The 23,016-nt window shown below is 44.7% G+C and overlaps 1 protein-coding gene across 1 annotated transcript in view; it reads left to right on the forward strand.

The window, feature by feature from the left end:
- SPON1 (spondin 1) overlaps positions 1 to 23,016 on the forward strand; it is a 239,968-nt gene that overhangs the window by 208,893 nt on the left and 8,059 nt on the right. The window contains exons 7-12 of the mRNA XM_011374183.2: positions 6,371 to 6,435; positions 16,208 to 16,409; positions 17,494 to 17,634; positions 18,080 to 18,155; positions 19,122 to 19,304; positions 20,191 to 20,198. Of these exons, the coding sequence (XP_011372485.1) occupies positions 6,371 to 6,435; positions 16,208 to 16,409; positions 17,494 to 17,634; positions 18,080 to 18,155; positions 19,122 to 19,304; positions 20,191 to 20,198 (675 nt within the window). The remainder of the gene's footprint in view (positions 1 to 6,370; positions 6,436 to 16,207; positions 16,410 to 17,493; positions 17,635 to 18,079; positions 18,156 to 19,121; positions 19,305 to 20,190; positions 20,199 to 23,016) is intronic.

The following is a 23,016-nucleotide window of genomic DNA, read 5'->3' on the forward strand; positions in this document are numbered from 1 at the left end:
GAATTCAGAGGCAAGGTTGATATAGAAGACTAAACTTTATTAGCCATCGTTGTACATTTACTTAGTATTTTAAGGCATGGGATAAGATGAGATAACGAAGGCGGTGTGGGTAGAAAAAATGACCAAAGGCTTGAACCCAGGGCATTTCAGTGTTTGGACGAAGGTGAAGAGGGGTCAGCACAGAGGACTGACAAGGGATGGCCAATGAGGTGAGAAGAAATTGAAAGACAGGAAGTTCCAGCACAGAGTAGAAAGCGTTTCAAGGCAGAAGGAGTGACCGGCTATATCAAGAGCTGCTGAGGGGTCATGGAAACTAAGAGGTAGGCACTGACCACTGGCAGTGGAGAGCTCATTGGTGACCTTGGCCAGAACAGTTTCACAGGAGAAAGGTGAGTCTCAGTTACTTCATCTTAGAAATGGGACCATGCATTTGCTTACCTCGGGGACTAGAGTACAGATCACATGAGATCATGGGCAAACTGTAAAGCACTACCGAATACGAGTTATCTGCTTTCATTTATGATCCAATAAACCCAGAGCCTGTTGAAATGATGGGAGGGGCTGTTGGGCCCAATTGGTTTTAAAGATGTTTATAGCTCTATTATTACCTAATAAAATGGCTCGTTTCCTGCTACTCATCCCCAGGACTCTCAGCAAAGGATGACTTTCCACTCTCCTTCAGAGCTGGAAGCCATCAGGATTGATATTTTTTAATGGGTGGTAAGTGGAGATTCTGGGAAAGGGTAGAAGCAAAAAAGTGGAACTAAACAGCGCTCATTGGGGTCCTAAGGCAAAATGCCGTGCGCTGCCCTTCCAGGGGAAACCCGGGGACCCTGCACCTCACAGCAAGGGCTCCTTGGAGAAAACTGTCAGCCAGGGGCAGCCATGCTCTTGCTGAAAACACAAGCAAAACCAGGAGAGGATGAGAGAGAGTTTGAGAGGGAGAATAGACAGGGAAAGTGGAAAGAGCATACGTTTTGGATTCAGACACACCTGTATTGGAATCATGGTTCCTGGGTGGTCTTCCACAAGTCCTGTGACTTCTCTGAACTTCAGTTTCCTCATCTGCAAAATGAGATAATAGTTATCCTCAAAGGTTTTCCTAAGAAACCAGCTGATGGTTGCACAGAAATGCATGATGGGCAGCGTGCTTATGTGCATAGGCATGTATCACTGCATGAGCAATTAGTGTCATTGGGTTTCCTCCTTTTTAGAAGTAGACAGTTTCTCTCCAACTCAGAGACCCTGTGCTCCCCCCTCTTCAACAAAACCAGTTCTCAGGACAGCATTAATACCAACGGTATGGTGAACACTGTCTGATAATTCTCTAAGTGTGGCTGCGATATTCAGCACTCAGAGAAGGCTCGGACATGCCTTTAAGAGCAGCAGGGGCACGGGCTAGGAGTGAGGCCTGACCTTTCAAGCGTGCCTGGCCCCCTGCACTGCAGCTTACTCTCCCCCCTAGTCCCCCCTAGTCTCCTAGTCCCCCCACCCTCCTGGTGATGGGTGTGGTCTACAGAGTCAGACTGAGATTTAAACTCTAGTTCTGCCATTGACTGTGTAACTCTTTTGGCTAAATAAATGTGTCTGAGGATTAAAAAGCAGATACCTACCTTGCAAATGTGCCATAAAGATTAAATAAGATACTATATATAAGGTTATTAGCAAGAGCCTTGCACATAAAAACAGTAGATCACTCTTTCTGTTATTGTTGTTTCTACTCCTTTTAATTATTTTCCCTCTCTGATTATGGATGGCATCCCATTTCTCTTCCTGGGGGGCAGAGGCCAGTTGGCTGGGCTGACTCTGAAACTGCAGATCTGAGGCAGGACATGCTATCGTGGGGGAGGTTAGCCTCCCTGAGCGAAGGGGGCCTTGGGATGATGAACAGGCATGGGTCAAGACTGGACGATGAAGGCAAAAGGTCAGAATCCAGGAAGGTGCAGGAACAGAGAAGGAGGAGACGAGCAAGACGGGGGAGGTGACAGACTCCGGCCTTTTGCCATGGGCATGGCTGAGCTGCCTGGAGCTGCGTTGGGTGTGGCTCTGGGAGGCATGGGAGGGTCCATGTGGGCTAAGGTTGGTGAGAACGCTAGCCCCCGCCCCAACGCTCCAGACTCACATTCTTACTCTCTCCTCTGCTGAGACTTGGTATCTCCTGATATCAATGTGATTTCTGCCTCCAACCAGCCCCAGGCCTCTTTCCACTCCACACAAACCCTCCTTCCTCTGGATCCGAGCTCAGCCTGTGGCCTATTTGGAGCTATGCGGTTCCTGAAAGCAGTAACTGTGATACCTGAGTATAGCTGTCTTGTCTTCCCAATATGTTTACCAAAAGAACTCATCCCCATGGAGATGGACAAGTGACCTGTAGTTTCTTTTCTTTATTTTCTTTTATTGGCATATCTGTGGAAAAGAGCGAACATCATCCAAACGAGGCATGAACTTCGAATGCCCTGAAATACTTGGTTTGGAAAGGGTCCTATGGAGGATGGATAAGGGCCCTAAGGATTGTTGAAAGATCTTTCCTGTGCCTTAGAGACTTGTTAAAATGGCTTTTCATTTAAGTCTGCAATTTGGATTGCTTACTCTGAATATAAGTCCTTCATTCTTTAGAATGAAAAATGCCTAGTGCCCCAGTGGCCCCATCCAAGGCTCATCCGGCTACATAAACCTCCCATCATTGGTTCCCTGAGCCCCTCAGTTCCTCCGAGACTTTGTGGGTTTGTAGACACAACCGTGGCCTCCACTTTCTGTACTCAAGCAGTACAAATCGATTCTAATATCAGCTTGACCTGAATGTAAGTAAGAATAAAAATAGTAGCTGATAGTTATGCTGATATAAGCACTGTATTAGCACATTGCATGAAATATGTCATTTAGTCCACCTAATAATCCCATGAAGTACATACTCTTTTTAACCCCATTTCACAGATGAGAAAGCTGAGAGTGGTCAAGAGACTTGCCAAAGGGCATAGAGCTAGTCAATGGTGCAACTAGATTTTGAACTCAGGCATGACACTGGAGCTTGGGCTCTCAATCACACTACTTTTCTGCCTGCTGTTTTAGTAAATACTAAAAAGGTTGAGAGAATCCAGTGTGTCAAAAGTTGCGAAGAAGTGGGCGCATATACATTCTCGTTAGAGTATAAATTGGGACAGGTATCTGGAGGACAAATTGGTAGGCCCTACCAAAAATTTAAATTTGCTTCATCTTTTAATCATTGCTAGGAATCTATGACACAGGAACCTTTGGGTTTGTAAATAGAAATACATACACAAATGTTCGTCATAGCACCACTTATGGAAACAATTAAATATGCACCAGTAATCTTGGCTTAAAAAAAAAATTAGAGAACATTCATGTGATGGAATTCTACATATATGTCAAAAGGAATGGTGTGGATTTGTGTTTTCAGAAATTTACTAATCAGCCACAGTGCTTGGACACAGGCACGAACAAGCCAGACATTCTCCAGTCCTGTACAGCTTAGGTTCTACCCCAGAATTTTGATACATCAACAAAAATATTTTGCTTTCTAAATAAAATTTTACAGAATGCTCCTTTTTAAAAAAGAATTTTGTCGAGTAACAGGAATGATAACAAACAAGGAACAATAAGCAGTTGATTCTGCAGATGGTGTGGAACCACTCGGTGAAACAAAGCACAGCATTGACAAGCTGTCTAATGCCCGTACACGTGGACCCACCATCCTTGGAGCCTCTGTATGAAAACATACAGACGGGATTTCATCACTGCATATAAACCCTAATTAAGGGCCCAAACGATTTTTGTTGCGTTATACACTGCAAAAGCAAAATCGACATGTCAGTAGTTGGGACTTGAAAATCGAGATTGTTTGTAATGCAGGTGAATCTGCAAGGCCTGCTAACTCGGTAGCCACCTAAACTCCGTCCACGTTGATTTTTTTCTTTTTAGTAAAGCATTTTTTTCAATGGCAAAACAATTGTCATCAGACAGGATCTCATTTCTTGGATTTCTTTTCTATGAGTCTTGACGTGTCTTACCAGAATTTGAAGATCTCCAACATTCTAAACATCAATGAAAGGAAAGCTATGATGCTATACCTACTGCCATGGAAAGTTTCCCACGATTCATTATCAAAGAAAAGTATAAAAATCATGTTACAGGAGAAGATATTTGGTGTGATGCTATGTTTGTGGGGAAAGCTGTGTCTGATGTGCGCACACCCGTGCAGTCGCGTGTGTGTAGTAAAAGGTCAGGGATGATGCACACCAAACTGTAACATTCTGCAGAAAGAGAAGGAGGCAGAAGGCAGGGTAGATGCTAACGTGGAAAGTGCTCCGCATTTACATCGTGTGCTTCTATGATGCTAAATTTGTCTACATATGCATGTATTATTGTGGAATTAAAAATTAAAAGCATACCAGGAATTAAGAAATTGTCATGGAAATTGTATGGAGCTGCCGAAAGGTTTAGGTGAAGAATGGACATGGTCTGCTTTGCAGCAGTGTGGGGGGGGGGAGGGAGGCGGGTTGGGGAAGAGCAAGAAGATACAGGAGACAAGGAGACCGGTGAGGAGATGTAAGGGATGTTAAGGCTGTGAACTCAGTGGGACTTGGGACCTGACCGCTGTGAGGGGGCAGGACGAGGTTTGCCGGTGATGGTCATGTCTGGTGGACGTGCCTCTAACCCAGGCGGGGCCCACTGGAGGAGGAGCAGGGTTCTGGGGTCAGACGAAGAGCTCAGTGTGGGACAGGGAACAGGTCAGATGAGTACAAGAAACCCGGGTCAAGGGAGATGCAGCGCTGGCATTTGGGAGATAGGTTCTGTGTCGCATGTGGCTTCATGGTAGGCAGCTTCTCGCAGTCATCCAACAGATATTTATTAGGAAAGAATGAGGGAGACAGTCTCAACAAATAAAGAAATCTCTCGTGAGAAATGTGAACAGCTTGATTGGGACGTGGAAATGCTCGCCCTGCAGCCATGTGAATGTGAGGTGTCTATGCATCCAAAGATTCTTTCCTCTGGTCAGGAACCCCCAGGGAAGCCTGAGATCAAGAAGAGGCTGTGAGCTTCCCATGGGGGTGGTGGGTGGGGGGTGAAGTCTTCTATGTCTTGTCCCTGTGGACCTCACTTCTGCCCTTCATCTCACTAGGAACATCTGTAGGCTCCCAGGCCAAGCTGGATCTGGCTGAGGTCCCCTCTTTTTGATGGCCCACCATCCAACAACCCCAGACCAGGAGGCCTTGAGGCACCTCTAACCTCCTTCCTTCCACTTTCCTCAGGGCTGTGGAATTTTCTGGGCAAGGTATCCAACTAAGGAGAAGTCCATCAATTCATCCCAAATATGTTCTAGGGACCTACTGCCAGGTATGACCATAAGGACTGGGGCAGAGCTGCGAGTCTCTGCCCTCCTAGAAATCCGGAACCTGCTCAGTCAGCAATGAAACTCATCCTTCCCCAGCCAGTGACATTCCAGGTTTTCTGTGCATCATGTATGGTGATGTCTGAGCATTTGCTGAGCCCAGGTCAGGGGAGGGGGGCAGATCCAGGACTAGTTGAATCCGCTGTGGGGAACACACCCAGCCAAAGCCAAATTTGGGCTATGGAAGTATGAAGGCTTGCAGAGTATGATACCCCTCACCCTAAATGTGTAATTGAAAATAAGAACCCAGACAAACTTCAAGGTAAAGTTTAGCGAGATCCACAAAGTTCTGATTTCCCCCCACAATGACAATTTCATGCTTTCTTTCAAAATGGTAACTGTCAGATTCTTCCTCAAAAACTTATTTTGGGTCCCCACACTTTAAGGGTGTTCTACACGCTGTCCAAAGCAAAATGGAGCAGAATAACAGGAATTGCACAGCGGTGTGGGCCCCTGGCTTCGTTCTGGCCTCCATAATGAAGGGACCCTGATCCAGGGCATGGGTCTCAACAGCAGAAGTGTCAGCCTTGGGGCTGACACTTGTTGGAGTCAGGTGTTGGGTGCATTTCAGTCTCTACTACAGTATGGCCTGAAGCAGGCCCCAGTCGGTGCCTGGACACAGAGCCCACAACCCTCTGGGCTGGACGCAATATGGAAGTCTGGCCATCCAAAGCAGAGTCCAAGTCAGAGCCTGGATCTAGGGGGAAGGGATGGGCTGAGCTGGAAACCAAAGGTGTGGTTCAATGGACACACCAGGCACACTGGACACTCAGCCCCACCTCCTGGGATTGCCAAGGCTCCAGGGCTTTCCACCCTTGGGTGGAATGGCTCCTACATCTAAGCAGATAGAGCCTCAATATCAGGTAAGTGAGTGGAGGCAGACAGTGTCACCATGTCAAAGCCCTCTCGTTCCCATGAGTCCAGCTTTCCTCACTAAATATCTGTGACTCTTTTTTGCAGAGCGATGAGGTCCTTACCGTCATCAAAGCCAAAGCTCAGTGGCCAGCCTGGCAGCCTCTCAATGTGTAAGTAACAAACAGACCCTGGCCCTGCCCAGGCCCTGTCCCAGCCCAGGCCCCGTCCCAGCCTTGTGCTTGGAAACACCCACATAATGGCCACTGCAAGCCAGCTAGGTCATTAAAGTCAGCAGTACCTCTTAGATGGACAAACAGTCAAGGTGCATGGCCCATGTGTGGAGTATCACAGGTGTGCCTAGCTTCTCGGGAAGGCAGGCTTGGTCTCTCTTTCCCCCTGATGGCTCTAACACTGCAGATGACCAAAGCAGACGTAATGGTTAACTGATATGTGTTCCTATTGTGGCTGAACACACATTTGCCCTCCAAGCACACAGGTGTACTCACTCTAATCAAGTCCACCTCATGGAAAGCCAAGTCTACCCAGATTTCATTCTCAGTCCCCATGTCTTTTCTGTCTACTCTATTTCCTGGAGATTTCAACCAGGAATGCATTTTAGTGACCAGGGGTATGCTGATAGCTACCAAAACTACTACTCCCCCAGGTAAGTATGTTGGTAAATAGATAGATATATGATAGGTAGATAGATGATAGGTAGATAGATGATAGATAGATAGATAGATAGATAGATAGATAGATAGATAGATAGATAAATCCATCCATCAATTTCTTGGACGCTTCTCTGTGAATGGCCCACATGGACCTTGAACTCATCATATCCATAATGCAACCCATTGCTAAGTCCTATTGATTTCTTCCTTCTTAGTATCTCACAAATCAGTCTTCACCTGCCATTCTCCTGTCATTAGCTCAAGCCACCATCTTCTCTAACCTAGACTAATTCAATTTTTCCCTCTTCTACGGTCTGCCCCATCAAATCCCTCATTCATTCGTACTGTTAGCAGAGAGATCTTTTAAGACAGATAGATATAGATAGATAAGTAGATAGATAGATAGATAGATAGATAGATAGATAGATAGATAGATAGTAGATAGATAGATAGATAGATAGATAGATAGATAGATAGACAGACAGATAGATAGACAGACAGACAGATAGACAGTGTTAATGTAAGAAATGTCCAAACCTGTAGGGAATTTTTATAGTAGTTTATCTGTGCCAAACTGATGACATATGCTAGGGAGAAAGATCTCAAATGCTCCAGAAAATAAGTTTTGCAACTTCTTTTATGTATTTGAAATTAAGGCAGGGACATAAGGAAGATTTTATGGAGGTGGGAGGAAGCAAGGCGGGGATTAGATTATAGGATAGTTAAAAAGATTATGTGCTTCTTGAGGGCAGTTATGCCTTCGAGGGGTATTACTTCTGACATCTCAAATGTGTATTAACCTAGATGCACAAGATCAATGGACAGGTCTTTTATTAAAAAGAATCCAAAACTGATTCCCTGCCTTAGAATCCTTCCGTGGCTTCCCTTAGTCTCCAAGATCAAGTCTGCACTCTTCGGTTCACCTCGTGAGGCCACAGTGAGCATAACACACCTCAGCCCCTGCCTCCTCTTGCCCAGGGCTCACGTCTTGCTGCTCCCTACTCTGCACCTCACTCCGGCCACCCTGTATCCCATGAAGTTCCTTGAACAAACCTTGATTTCATTTATTCTTTGTGGATGCGAATCCTGGAGCAGATGAAGTTCCCAATGAATCACAAGAAAACGGTTTATGAAGAAGGGCTTGGCTAGCCCCTCGGTGGAGCAGTCTGTGTCCACTAACGATGGCATTGCTGAAGATGGCAACCACATGGGGAATGTAGGAGATACTGCTCAGTGCAGAATAGGAAACTCAAAATGATAGGAAGGGTAGTACAGGACATTCAAAAAAAGGGAAGACCCCACGGAATGGGGTAGCAGGAGCTGAGCGAGGAGAAGCACCAACATGTGACCAGCTGGGAGCAGGGAAGCTATTCCCAGGCACCTGGTGCCTACCTGTTGAACCATTCAGCAAATTAATGGCTCATTCCCTCCTATGCACCAGCCCTACACACACAGCCTGTACCCTGTGGAAGGCCCAGATGAAGGAGACAGATGGTAGACAGAGTTTTACCACCCTAGGTCCACCCTTTGCACAAGTCCAATTAGCACCATAAACACAGAAATCACATAATATAATGTTACCATGGTACCCCTTTACACTCCAAGGGGATAAGTGTTATGATGAGAATATGAATGGCTCTGGGACCCCAGAGAAGGGACACAAGCCGATCTAGGGCTGGGGAGAGGTCATGAGGTCTTTTTGCAGGAGGCACCAGGGGACTGAGTCTGGAAGGATGCTCCTTGGTGTAGGTGGTCCAGGTGTGGGTGGAACGGAGACTCTGAGTGGAGGCCTAAGGAGAGCAAGAGGGGACAAGGACAGCTGACCAAGGGCAGCCCAGCTGGCTGCAAGGGGGCTTTTACTAGCTTGCCGTGATCTCCAAGCCTTGCTCTGGATCTCAGAAAACACTCATGTGGATTCACAAAGGCCTTCAGCCCCCACTGCATAATTAACATCGGTCAGAGAAAAGGTCCACCTTGAATCCTGTGTACTCAGCCTCTCTCTTCAGCTTCTCCCAGTTCCCAGGCTCCCAGAACCTACCCATGAAGAATTCCTCACCTTTGGTCCTCCAAGCAGGCAGGGGCTTAAGGCCAGGAGAGGGTCGGGGACATTCAGGCCACAGAGTTTGTAGATGCCCATTTTTATACCACTAAGCAACCTTTATACCATTTTCCCTTAAGGAGTCTGGGTTTAGAAAGATGTAATACAAAGCAAGGTGCTTCAGGAAGGAGAGAGAAAGGGAAGGAGAGAGAAAAGGAAGAAAGACAGAAATCCTTTTACCTTGAGCTCCTACTATGTGCCAGATACCCTACTAGGCACTTACATTCCTTATGCCACTCAATCCTTATACTAACCCCATAACGATCTCCATAGGGATTATGATCCTTACTTTACAGATGATGAGACTGAGGCTCATAGGTTGTATGATGGGTCCAACATCAACTTCCAGCTCCATCAATGGAGGAACTAGAATTCCAACAATATCCAGCTGACTCCAGTGCCTACACTTTTCACTACAACAAGTTCCTTCTAATTAACAATTCTTTCATTGTCCATTTTTTAATCAATCAAGACATATATATCTGCCAATCAGACTTCTGATCATCATGAAATTAGCAGTGTGACCACACCAAATTGCCTGACTCCTACCCCAAAACAAAATAAAACAAACTCTTGGCTTTCATTTACTCTGTGTCCCTCCATCAAGAATGACCACAACATTTTAATTTCAACAAACATTAATTGGGGATCTCCAAAGGAAAAATACTGCGAAGGTGCCTAGGGATGCAATGATGAGCAGAGTTTCTCATGGAGCTTACAGTTTAGTTGGGGAGAGACATTAGCTAAATGATGACAAATGTGACATGTCTATGACATAAAGACATAAGATGCCATGAAAGTGTATGTTTTGGGACTCCAACCCAACCTGGGGGTCAGAGAAAACTTCCTCGAGGAAATGGGAATTGAGCTAAGAGTTAAGGAATCAATAGGAGTTTTCTAGGTAAAGAAGCAAAGCAAGGGGAGAACATTATAGAAAATCTAGAGAGACCATCATGTGCAAAGGCCCTGAGGAGGAAGCAGAGCATAAACTACTAACGGGTCATGGTATGATCATATCCAGACATCGAAGCTGAGCTTGGTGTGGGGCCAACCCATGCAACATTAAAGATTTTGATTTTTGCATTAAGAGTAATGGGAAATCATTGAAAGGTTTTAAGCAAGATGACGACGTGATCAGACTTAGATTAAAACAACAACGGTAACAATACTGTGGCTCCATTATGAAAAGGATAAGAGTAGTTGAGGTGAGACCAGTGAGAAGCCTGTTGCATGAGGGAGAATTGATAGTGACTTTGGCTGGGGTGGTGGCAGAGATGGAGAGCTGCAGAGATCTGAGAAATGGGTAGGAGTAAAAACCGACAGGCTGCAGCGATAGGTTGGATAAGAAGGATGAGAGAGGCAAAGATGCCAAGATGTGTAATTAATGAGCTGGTAGGACCTCTCAGAAGATTTGGAACATCAGATGAAGTTCAATGGGAAAAATCGTGAGTTCAGGTCTGGATGGGATATGTTGGAGATGCCTTCAAGATAACCAGTTGGAGGTGTTAGGTACACAGTTAACTAGAAAGCTCTGACCTCGAGAGAATTCTGCATTGAGTCATTAAGGAGTGGGAGACAATCAACGACAAGGCTGTGGATGAGAGAGGGCCTGAGAATAAGTCGAGGGCCTAGGACTGAGTCCAAAGGAGCCCAACATTTAATGCTGAGGAGGGTTTTGCCTGCAAAGGAAATAGAAAAGGAATAACAAAGAAATTGAGGAAGGAAGCTTGGTATCGGGGAAGCCAAGCGAAGTAAGCATTCAAGGAGAGAGTGGTCAGCCTGTGTCCAGTGCAGCTGAGAAATCAAGTAAGATTAGAGCTGCAAAATGCCTGTTGGATTTATCAACATGAAGATCTATCTGTGACCTTATTGAGACACCTTTCTGCTGAGTGATGGAGGAGAGAGGTGAACAGCCTGCACAGGGTGAAATGTGAACAGAAAGTGCGGTCGTGGAGTCAGTGGGTACAGACAACTGTTCCTTGAAGTTTGCTGCTGTGAAAGAAGAGACTAGGCCGTAGCTCCAAGCGGATGAAAGAGTCGATGAACCTTTTCTTTTTTCTTTTTTTAAGATGGGAGAGACTTTCTGAAAAATCAAAAAAAATATTTGGGGACTCCTTCCCACCCTTCACTCATCCCTCCGACTCCCTAAGACCTCAGTGGAATTAGTTGATGGCAAATGTTCAGACCCCCCAAACACCCAAACCCTCTCCACTCAGCGCTACCAGCCTGTTAAATGAAAGTTATTTTCCTTTGATATTCCCATACCCTATTTTCCCCTTCCCTCTTCCAAATCTCATTAGGAAGTCAAATTAGGAAGCCGCCATGCAGCCAAGTTTTGTTTTGCAGGCGCAGCCCTGCCCCTCCTCACAGAGCCTGCTCAATTGAGGTTAATGGGATTCTGCCCTCCTTCGGGCCAGTGGAAGGCCAGGGTGACCTACTTTGTGGGGTCCTGCCCGTGGAAACTGACTTGTTTTTCAATGATCGTCATCTTTATCCACAGGACTGCTTTCAAAGGACAGCCATGAACGAACAAATTAGCTGCAGACTTGTTTAGCTCAATAAATCAAGCTGTGGCTCCGACAGCCCAGGGTGCAGGTAGAGACAGGAAAGAGATTCTGAACAAATCCCACATCCTCCATTAGTTCCTCTGATGCCTGAGTAGAAAATGCCCGGTTTTCCTGAAAATCGATTCTGAATTTCCACCACCCAGTTCCTCCGGTTTAGTCTGAATGCTAGGAATTACTGGAACTTTTTAAAAGAATTTTTATTCCCTTTCTTATAATGAGTCCTATAAGGACTGCAGTCCCCTTAATTATCCCCAGCTACTCTGTTTAATTAACATTTGATTAGACAATGGCCTGTGTTTTCCAGACAGATGAGTGGTAGGTGAACTGGAGACAGGGTCACCCTCTCCAGAAATCCTGCCTCTGGCGGGCGGGTTCCCCGTAATCACCCAAGCAATGGTTCCTGGAAAGGTCAGAGACGTCTTTCTCTCAAATTGGGGCTGAAGGTACAGGGCTCTCTCTGCCTCCTGTATCACATGCCCAGATCCATCGATGTCCTTAGGATTGTAAAGGAAAATTGGCCTTGGACTAGAGGATCTTATCGGCTGGATGGACCCGGAGCCCTAGATGCCTCCAGGTTATAAACAGTTTTCCCAGTCAGGGAACCTCACCGAAACCTTCTCCCACCCACACAGGACTTCAGCCTAGTGCATGCCTAGTGCATGGTTTGAACGCCCTCTCGTGGCCATATTGCGTTTCTGCAACTTCGAAAGCTCTATTGAGGAGCCCTGAGAGACAGAACTCAACATTTAAATGACCTGAGTTACCAGGGACCTGAGTTACCAGGGACTTGAGTCACCAGTAACCCGAGTCTCGCTGGTGTGGATCTGTAATTTAGAACGGGATAGTAAATCTCTAGAAGGACCATACAAATCCTTTATTGACTCTTTTGAGGTATTTTTGGAAGTTTTGCTTAGAAAAATGAATGAGAAAAAAATTAACATTTCCCAAGTCCTATTATGTGTGACGATAAGCAAGTTCCTCACAAAAAGCCACGGGAGTAGGTAGGATGATGGTCCCATTTTGCAGACGTAGTAACTGCAAAGAGAGGTGGAGTCAAAGACCCTGTCACATAGCTAATAAGTAGCTAAACCAAGATTCAAATCTAACTGTCTCTTCTAGTGTCCTGTGTTCTTTCTACACACCAGCTGCCTCTCTGAAAATACAAAGACAAAACATTTCTTCGTGTCATCACTTGGCCTTCATTTTTTCTGGTGTGAATTGTCTGTTCATAACTTTATTGAGATTGTAAAATTTTTTTAGATTAGCTCTGTATATGCCGTAGATAATAACATTTGTCATTCACACTAGAGGGACGTCTTTTTGCAAACATGTCATGTTTTCTCTCTAATTTAATACTGTCGTTTTCATTATACAGATGTTTTTAGTCGATGTGTAATTCAATTTGTTACCTTTGTGATTGCTTTGATTGTTTCAAAGCTGAGAAAAATAACATTTCTGTAACAGATTAGAAAACTTGACTTCTTTCCTTTGATCTGGTTGTTTTATATTTAACTAGATTTTTTTTGGGGGGGGGAGTGTATGATATTAGATGTGAAGCCCATATTTCTTAATTGCAATTAAAAACCCAACCCCACTTATTGCATAATATTTCTCTAATTTTGTATAAATCCTTATGTAAAGTTTCTGGGACCTCCACTCTGTGCCACTGATTTATATTTCTTTCTTATCTTAACTATTACATCATTTTAATTATCATGCTTTATAATATATTCTATTATATGGTATAGCCAGATAAACTCTCTTTGCTAAAAAACTGATTAAAATTTAAATTCCAGATAGAAAAACGAAACCAAGTTAACAAAATACTGTATATGGGGAAATATGGCATATAAGAAAGCATGATGAATACGATTTTTTTTTTTATGGGTTGGACAAATTAAAGAAATCCAATCATATCTAGCATTTCCTAAATTAAATTCACATATATTCTTATTCATTTCATTATTTTAAATAGCATTTTTATTACAGAAGTAATAAATACTTTGAGCTGATTTTTAAATTACATTTGAAGGTCAAAGGAAGTACAAGAGCTGCATATTCATTTCCTAGATTAAATCATTTATTTCAACAAATATTTGAGGAGAATCCACTGCACACCAAGTTCTAAGCCAGGCACTGGGATTCAGGAGCGAACAAGACAAAAATGGTTCCTACTCCACAGGAACCCAGGGGGAAAGGCGGAGATTAAACAAGACACCCAAGGAAAGAGTGAGTTCACCATACACTGGGAAGTTACACAAGGCATCCTAAGCAATTTGGAGAGAGGTCAAGAAGCGCCTCTCCCAGGATGCATTATGTAAAGCTGAGGGCTGAGGAGTGAGAATTGTCTAATCAAGAGTATGAGAAAAGAGCAGGGCTAAACCGAAGACATTAGAAAATCACTCCCAGGCCCTTAGAGATTCAAATTCACCTTATCGCCCAACTAAGGTCAGGTGTTTTGTGCAGGGATTGGTTACTGCAAATTTCCTGCCTTTTGAAATACATACTAAGATCTGGTCAAAATGCATTTGCAGAGGATGGTTTGCCTAAGGCCTTGGAAAACACAAGGTTCTCAGATGGTTACATCTAACAGCAGGGCGTGTTGGATTGGGGGAGGGGTGTGGCTTGGTTTCTCCTGCTCTGGATTCCTGAGCAGAGCTGTTTTTATCCCATTAGGATGTCATGATAAATAGTGTCACCCATAGGGTACAGGATTTTTAAATAGCTAAACTGACCCAGAGCCACATGCTTGGGGAGATGGGAAGGTAATAGGTGTAGTGGTTGGTCTCTATGGCAATGGAAGAGGAAGCCTGTTCTCCAAGGCACTGCTAGACTTCCAGGGGCCAAGGGCCAAAGAAAGTAGGGGGATAAAGCAGCCCCACCCAGATGCCAGTGCTCTCTGTCTGGCTCTTAATGGAAGGCAGGTCCCAGACCATGTCCTATTAGTCCCTAGGGAGCAATGCTGGAGCTCCCCAGACTTTTTCTAAAGGCCAGGTCTTAAAAGAAGCTGCTAAAACCACTGACCTACATGCCAGAAAATGCACACATTGGGAAAGGATCATGGCAATACTAATAGCTCAGGTGCCAGGCACTGGGCCAAGTACAGTATACAAGCTCTCTCACTGAGCACTCAGAATAACCCTTTGGAGTAGAGATATGGGGATCCCCATATTATAGGTTTGGACACTGAGGCTCAGAAAGGTTTGGTAATTTGTCCAAAGATGCATAGCTATAACAGGTGGTGGCAGGATGCATACCCACGCTTCCCCCTCTCTCTGCTCATTGTTTGATCCCATCTGGCCTGCCAGAACCCAAGGGGTCCAGTTCCACAGGGCCTAACCAGGTCTGGAGTCACTGCTTTCTGGGGACAGGTGAGGGTAGCCAGAAGCAGCTGATCCCAACAGAGGGACACAGGGACTCTTAACAGCTGAGGTGGACCAGCTGCCAGATGGACTGAACAGATGAGTTGGTCCCCAGCCAAGGATTCTTCACGATTAGCAGCCTGGGGGTGTAGAATCAGGCAGAGCTGCCTTCAGACCTTGACCCCTACTATCTCTAAGTTCATGAATATCTATACACTTTGCTTTCTTCTCTATAAAATGGGATAATAATTCTAACCCCGCAGGATTGCCATGGGAGTGGGTCTGCCACCAAGTGTGTGCTGAGTGATTATAAGTCTCTGACTACCACCATTGATCTCACACAACCCTCGCCACTCTTAAGACCTCTTCTCAGCAACCCAAGGAGACAGGTTGAAGAACTGCCTCTTGTAGGTGTCAGGGCCTTGCTATAAGTAGCCTCTTAAGGGCAATGGAGGCAGCGGGATGAGGGAGACGCCCCCTTTCATGGCACAACGTATGTCTCGGTAGAGTGAAAAGGGGGTGGGGGAAGGATTTAGAAATTGATGATAAAAAGAACATTGACCTTGAACTAATACGGACTTGGTTTGTGGTCTCTGTCCTGCAACTTCACTTTGTGACTTTGGACAAATTACAAAATCCTTCTGAGCCTCAGTTCCCTCATCCATAAATTGGAGTCAGTCATCTTTATCCCAGGTCTGTTCTGAGGATTCACTGAGAACATATAAGAAAAGGCTTGGGGCATTGTTAGCCAGCTTTTATTTGTAAAGACCATCTAACATACAACACAGCTGGGAGCACATAGAGCACAGAGTATTTGTTCACTCATTTATTCAGAAACATTTACCAAGCATCTACCTGGTGCCAGACACTGTTGTAGACACTGGAAATAAGCCATGAATAAGGCAGATGAAAGCCCTGCTTTCCCATAGCTTACACTCCAGTGAAAGGTGACAGTCAATAAAGAGCTAAACAAATAAATAAAAAAATAAATAACTGTAAGTGCTGTGGACACATTGAAACTGGAGAAGGTAGTAGCATATGGTTCTCTCTATGTGCGGCCAATGGATGGACTCAAGGAAGAGAGGCCTGTAAAACAGTTGTGGCCAAAGGCAGAGCTCAGTGAGAGACTGAGAATCTGCCTTCCTTCTGTGCTTCTCATCCTTTAGCCATGGTCTGGCCAGATGTCCTTCGGAGTGTGTGTCCCTGAGGCCCCTAGTGTAATGGTCACCGTGTTTGGTTTCCAGGAGAGCAGCACCCTCGGCTGAATTTTCTGTGGACAGGACACGCCACTTAATGTCCTTCCTGACCATGATGGGCCCCAGCCCCGACTGGAACGTGGGGCTGTCTGCGGAGGACCTGTGCACCAAGGACTGTGGCTGGGTGCAGAAGGTGGTGCAAGACTTGATTCCCTGGGATGCTGGCACTGACAGCGGAGTGACCTATGAGGTAGGTGCGCGCCTTGAGGGGCGGGTGACAAACCTTGCCCAGCACCTCCTCCTTGCCCAGTCCTGTTCTAGGGGTCCTGGACAAGAGCTGAGTCTAGCCAAGGCTATGTCTTGAATGAAATCACAGTGTGGTAGGGGAGGCCAGCATGGTCTCATCATCATGTGCTCACATGCAGTCTGATTTGGACTCTAGAAAGTGTCCATGCAGCTGGCCAGGGGAGCACGGAGAGGCAATCTGCTTATAAGCAGTTTATAGGTAAGCATGGGAACAGCAGGCAAAAGGCAAATGCATAGAGGAGAGAGTTAGTGTGAGTGTGAGTGTGTGTGTGTGTGTATGAGAGAGAGAGAGAGAGAGAGAGAGAGAGAATGAGAATGGGGACCAGAAGGAAGTCGATGTACATTAGGGGCTGGGCCATATTCCGAAGGTTTTGGACAGCCAGGCTAAGGAGTTTGCAGTCTCTCCTGAATGTTGATGTTTCTCAGATATGGTCTGCACACCAGCTGCATCAAAATCTGGAGCCATCAGCACACCAATAGTAGAACAATCTAGAACAAATGATGGTAAACTATGGTTTGTAGGGCAAATCTGGCCCACCACTTGATTTGAAATAAAATTTTTGAACCCAGCCTCACATATTCGATTACATATCGTCTGGGGCTTCTTTCTCACTGTAACAGCTGAGTTGAGTCGTTGGGACAGACACGGTTTGGCCCACACAGCCAAAAATACTTACCATCTGACCCTCTGCAGACAAAAGTTTGCTGACGCCTGGTCCTGTAGGAAGAGCTCTGGGCTCAGGCCAACCCGGCTGAGCCATTTCCTAGCTGGGACGATCACTCTGAAACTTGGCTTCTTCATCGGGGCATAATCCTACTGTGTCCATGGGAGAATCTGAAAATATAAGTCTACAAATTTCCACGCACAACACATGGCATGAGTGGAATTCCATAATATAAATAGTAGTTATATTTGTTAAATTCCTGTCAAGGTTTTTGTTCTGATCGCATTACAATCAAATTGCTTTTGTGGTTTTTAACCAGTTTTATTTCCTACTCTCTGTGTCTGTGTTTTTCCCCCACTGTAGTCACCCAACAAGCCCACAATTCCCCAGGAGAAAATCCGGCCCCTGACCAGTCTGGACCATCCTCAGAGTCCCTTTTACGATCCAGAGGGCGGGTCCATCACTCAAGTAGCCAGAGTTGTCATCGAGAGAATCGCCCGGAAGGTATTGGGTTAGAGCTCACCCTCGCGCAGAACTTTTCTACCAGGAGTGCAAAGAGACTGTACCCCTTTCTGCTCTAGAATCGTGGAGCCCCTGGCATATTCCAGGATATAGAATTCTTGGGCTTCCCAAGGCTTCTAGAATGCAAATTATTCATAAAATATAAATGAGCAAAATGAACATAGTAGTGGAATTTGATGATCAACTGAATGATTTGATCCAGGCAAATAGGTTTCATCCCGAGTCTCACAATTGATTACTAATGTCTGCCACGGGTCAAGAACAAGGAAGCTGTGAGTTTCTTGCCATTCCTTTTTCAGTCAGTCTGATTGTAAATTTTGGCCCAGAACTCCACCATGGCCTAGGATTTGTATACAGGAAGGGCCTCATCTTTCCCCCACACATTCCATTCTTTAATGTGAGCCCTCCAAGTAAAATTCCTTTGCAGGGGGAACAATGCAATATTGTACCTGACAACGTGGATGATATTGTAGCAGACCTGGCTCCAGAAGAGAAAGATGAAGGTATGTCGTTTCCCTTTGTTGCCGGTGGCAACATAAATTGGCATGATCTTTTGGGAAAACAATTTGCTAACATGTTTTAAAAGCCACAAATATATTATATCCTTTGACATGGTAAAACCATCTTTATGGATTTCTGTTTGCAAGAAAATCCAAAGTAAGGCTAAGGCCAGTACGACCCTGGAATATGTATTAACAGTATCGGGCCTTCGAAATGATTACGTAGATAGAATTTGCGTAGGCTTCACAGTACTCAGATCCCTCTCTGCTTTGGCTCTTGCTGGCCTGTGAGGCAGGTGTGGGTACGTCCACTCCAGCAAGGAAAGTGAAGCCCAGATCCTGCAGTCAGGAGGGAATGGCAGAGCCATAGCTTCAGTTCAAGTTTTCTCACAGCATCTCGAGCCAGACAACCTGGGCTCTCCTCTGTGGCTTTGGGCAAGAAGCTCACCTTTCTACCACAGTTTCCTCAACTATTACATGGGGATAATAGTAGAACCTGCCTCTTAGAGGGTTGTCATAAGGATCAAATGAAATAAAACATGTAAGGTTCTTAGAATGATGTCGGTGCATAATAAGTGCTTAGGGAACATGGGCTGCCCTTATTCTTACCATGACACCTGTGTATGGCATCACTGGGAAGATGAAGCAGCAACCCAAAAACACCTGTGCTTCCCCAAATTGCCTATGATATGCCCGCACCTGTTTGGAAATGATGAGGGACCGTGAATGAAAACGTTCATGTGTTGAGGGGAAGAGATAGTAAGAGAATCTTTCCTTATTATTAGGTTATTTAGACATTTATTAGCAGAACGCTAAAATATAATTAAAGGGAAGGGACTGGTTGCTTCCATTTCAGGAGTTCCAGACTCATGGAGGCTGGTCAAGCCTCTTAAATGAGCTTGTCTGGGGAGAGGGCCAGGCCCAGCTGCCACAGGCTCCCAAGGAAAACATGTCACATACTCTTCCCAGATGACACCCCTGAAACCTGCATCTACTCCAACTGGTCCCCGTGGTCCGCCTGCAGCTCCTCCACCTGTGATAAAGGCAAGAGGATGCGGCAGCGCATGCTGAAGGCACAGCTGGACCTCAGTGTTCCCTGCCCTGACACCCAGGACTTCCAGCCCTGCATGGGCCCAGGCTGTAGCGATGAAGGTGAGGAGACAACCCAGGCCAGCAAGTGGCTGGCAGAAGCTCAGGAAGAGAGGGTTCTGCCTGGCGATGCTGATCCCTCACACCCAGTCAGGCAGTGTCCCTAGTGGGGCACCACGACCCTGACTCTAATTTTCAGTGGAGTCCACCTAGGGCAGGCCCCCATCTCCAACAGTGTCTCTAGGACTCTGAACACAGATCATGTCATACAACATCAAAAGGATTCTTCGTATATTCTTTTCTTATTATTAAAAATTATTGGGGTGACATTGATTAATAAAATCAAATAAGTTTCAAGTGTACAGTTCAACAGTATGTTGTATGTATGTATATTGCATTGCGTGTTTACCACTCAAAATTAGATTTGTCTTCCATTACCAAATATTTGACCCCTTTACCACTATCTACCTCACCCCTACTTCCCTCTGGTAACCACTAATCCACAGTCTGTGTCCATGAGTCTCTTTATTTGTCATGTTTGTTTGTTGCTTTCAGTTATAGATGATTAGATAAAGGAGATGTGGTACATATATACAATAGAACATTACTAAGCCACAAGAAAAGATGAAATACTGCCATTTGTGACAACATGCGTGAATCTTGAGATACTCATGTTAAGTGAAATAAGTCAGATGGGAAAGGTTGGAAACCATGTGATTTCATTCACATGTGGGACATAAAACTGAAAATAATTCTTGAGATTGACTGACCACCCCGTTCCTTCCCAGCCATGCAAGAAAATAAAGAGCTAGCAAATATCTTAGGACAAATTACAGATAACAATCAGCCTGCTTCTAGGCCTTAACTCCAATCCCTTTTTAAAAATCAGGCGAACAGGTTGGGCAACATTGAATCCAGATCCATTCCCCTGATTCTGTGTCATTCCCAGGCCCTCAGGTATGTCCCACCTCGGCCTTAGCCTGAGTCAGAGCACTCACTTCCTTGTGTTAGGACCTTGGAGCTGATTGCAGGAATTCTCAGACTGTCTCTCTCTCTGCAGCTGCTCAAAGGTCAGGCTTGAACTATGAGCTTGCACCACTTATATCATGATTGCTCAAGATTTAAGATGGCACTAAGCTGACTGCTGTAAAAAGGTCAGCTGACTCCTCTGGACAGGTCTACACTCTGTACTCTGTGATCTTCTGTCTCAGAGGTACAACGAGGCAACAGGGCCTCCAAATAACGAGATGTATAGGCTGAGCTGGTGTATGGCAGGAAGAAAACCACTTCCAAGCTGAGGATAATTGAAGAAAGCTTACCCCACTGCAGGTCATTCGCTCTCTGGCTCTTCCTGGGGACAGCCTTGAACACCTCTCCTGGCTGCACAGTGGTTAATTAACTGAGCCCATGCTAAGACACTTCGAAGGGGTGTGAACCTTGCCATAGACAGGCCATTCCTACAAACAGGCAGCGGGCAGGAAGGAAACGTTGCAGGTGCTCTCTTTGGGGGTGCTGGAGCTGGTTGGTGTCTGTCTGACGGAGGCCTGCAGTGGAAGTTAAGGTCTCTAACTGCCCCTCCACGGGGAACAGTCCTTCCTCACACTAATTCAGGGGGCCCCCACGTCGTAACGACAGTTCTGAAATGTTGGGCTGCGCCTGCTTTTTCTTATTTCCAATTTTTTTTATTGTGGTATATAACATCAAATTTACCATCCTAACCGTTTTTAAGTGTACAGTTCATTGGTATTAGGTAAATTCAAATTGTGTAACTATCACCACTGTCCATCTCCAGAACTATTTTCATCTTACAAAACTGAAACTCCGTACCCATTGAACAACGATTGCCCCTCCCCGCTCTCCCCAGCCCCTGGCAACCACCATTCTACTTTCTGTCTGAGTTTGCCTATTCTAGGGACCTCATATAAGTGGAATCCTACAGTATCTCCTTTTGTGACTGGCTTGTTTCACTTAGTATAATGTCCTCAAGGGTCATCCATGTTGTAGCATATGTCAGAATTTACTTCCTTTTAAAGGTTGAATGACATTCCATTATATGTATATATTACATTTTGTTTATTCATTCATTTGTCGATGGACACTTGAGTTGCTTCTACATTTTTAACTGCTGTAAATAATGATGCTATGAACATTGGTGTACAAATATCTTTGAGACTGATTTCAATTCATTTGGGTGTATATGCAGAAGTGGAATTGCTGGATTACATAGTAACTATTTTTAATTTTTTGAGGAAACACCCTACTGTTTTACACAGCGTCTGTACCATTTTACATTCCCACTAACAGTGCACAGGGTTTCAATTTCTCTACATCCCACCAATACTTGTTATTTTCTATTTTTATTAGATAGTAGCCATCGTCACGGGCGTGAAGTGGTATCTTGTGGTTTTGATAGCATTTCCCTAATGATTAATGATGTCAAGACTCCTGTCTATGTGCTTACTGGCCATTCATGTGTCTTGTTCAGAGGGATGTCTATTCAAGTCCTTTGCCAATTTTTGAATCGGGTTGTTTAGTCTTTTGTTGTTGACTTTTAAGAGTTTTCTCTGTATTCTAGATATAAATCCCATGTCAGATATATGATTTGCAAATATTTTTCCCTATTCATAAGTTACCTTTTCACTGTTTATAGTGTCTTTTCATGCACGAAATTTATTTTTCATGAAATCCAATTTGTCTACTTTTTCTATGATTGCCTGGGCCTTTGGGGTCATATCCAAGAAATCACTGCCAAATTCAATGTCATGAAGTTTTTGCCCTATGTTTTCTTCTATGAGTTTTATGGTTTTATCTCTTACATTTAAGTCTTTGATCCATTTCGAGTTAATTTTTGTATATGGTGGTAGGTAAGGATCCAACTTAATTCTTTTGTATGTGGATAACCAAATTTCCTAGCACCATTTGTTGAAAGACTGTTCTTTTTCTATTAAATGGTCTTGTCAAAAATCGTTTGACAACATATGTGAGGGTTTATTTCTAGACTCTCTATTCTATTCCATTGGTCTATATGCCAGTACCACGCTGTTTCGATTACTATAGCTTTGTGGCAAATTTTGAAATCAGTAAGTGTGAGTCTTCCAACTTTGTTCTTTTTTTTTCAAGATTTTTATTGTTGTTGTTATTTGGAGGCCCTTAAGAGCCTATATGAATTTTAGGATAGAGTTTTCTGTTTCTGCAAATATAACTGCTTTTTGTAGTTGGGGTCCATGTTCCCCAGAAGCTACCCCACTTAAGGCCAAATAAATAGAGTTCTCTTGTGCCCCATTAGGTTCCCGTCTGCATTTGATCATTTGGGGGTGCATTTAGAATATGAGATCCCTTTGGACATTCAGAAGGAATTTAATGACAACATCAGTATACATTTTATTGTGGCAACTACATCGTAGAGTTTCTTCCTAATTATCTGAGCCAGCCAGGCCTTGTCATCCCTCCCCACTTCCAGGGCACCACTAAAGGGATCCTTTCAAACAAATATCTGATCATGTCACTCCCTAACTGAAAAACTTGTGGCTCCCTATTGCCCTTGTGCAAACTCCACAGCTTAATTTATTGGCAAAACAGTCCTGCAAAGAGCCAAGGTAAAGGACTGGAAAAACAAGCACTCTGACATTCATCCAACACGGTTAACATTATCCTGCAGTACTAAAAGACACGCTGTCAGTAAAGGCACCTGAAGACACTTGAAGAGATGAGCCTCTTGAGTCTAACCTCTTCCTCTCAGAAGACACTCAGGCTGGTTGTGAGGGCATTCTGCCTG

Source organism: Pteropus vampyrus, unplaced genomic scaffold (genome assembly GCF_000151845.1).
Source record: "Pteropus vampyrus isolate Shadow unplaced genomic scaffold, Pvam_2.0 Scaffold240, whole genome shotgun sequence".
Lineage (NCBI taxonomy): Eukaryota > Metazoa > Chordata > Mammalia > Chiroptera > Pteropodidae > Pteropus > Pteropus vampyrus.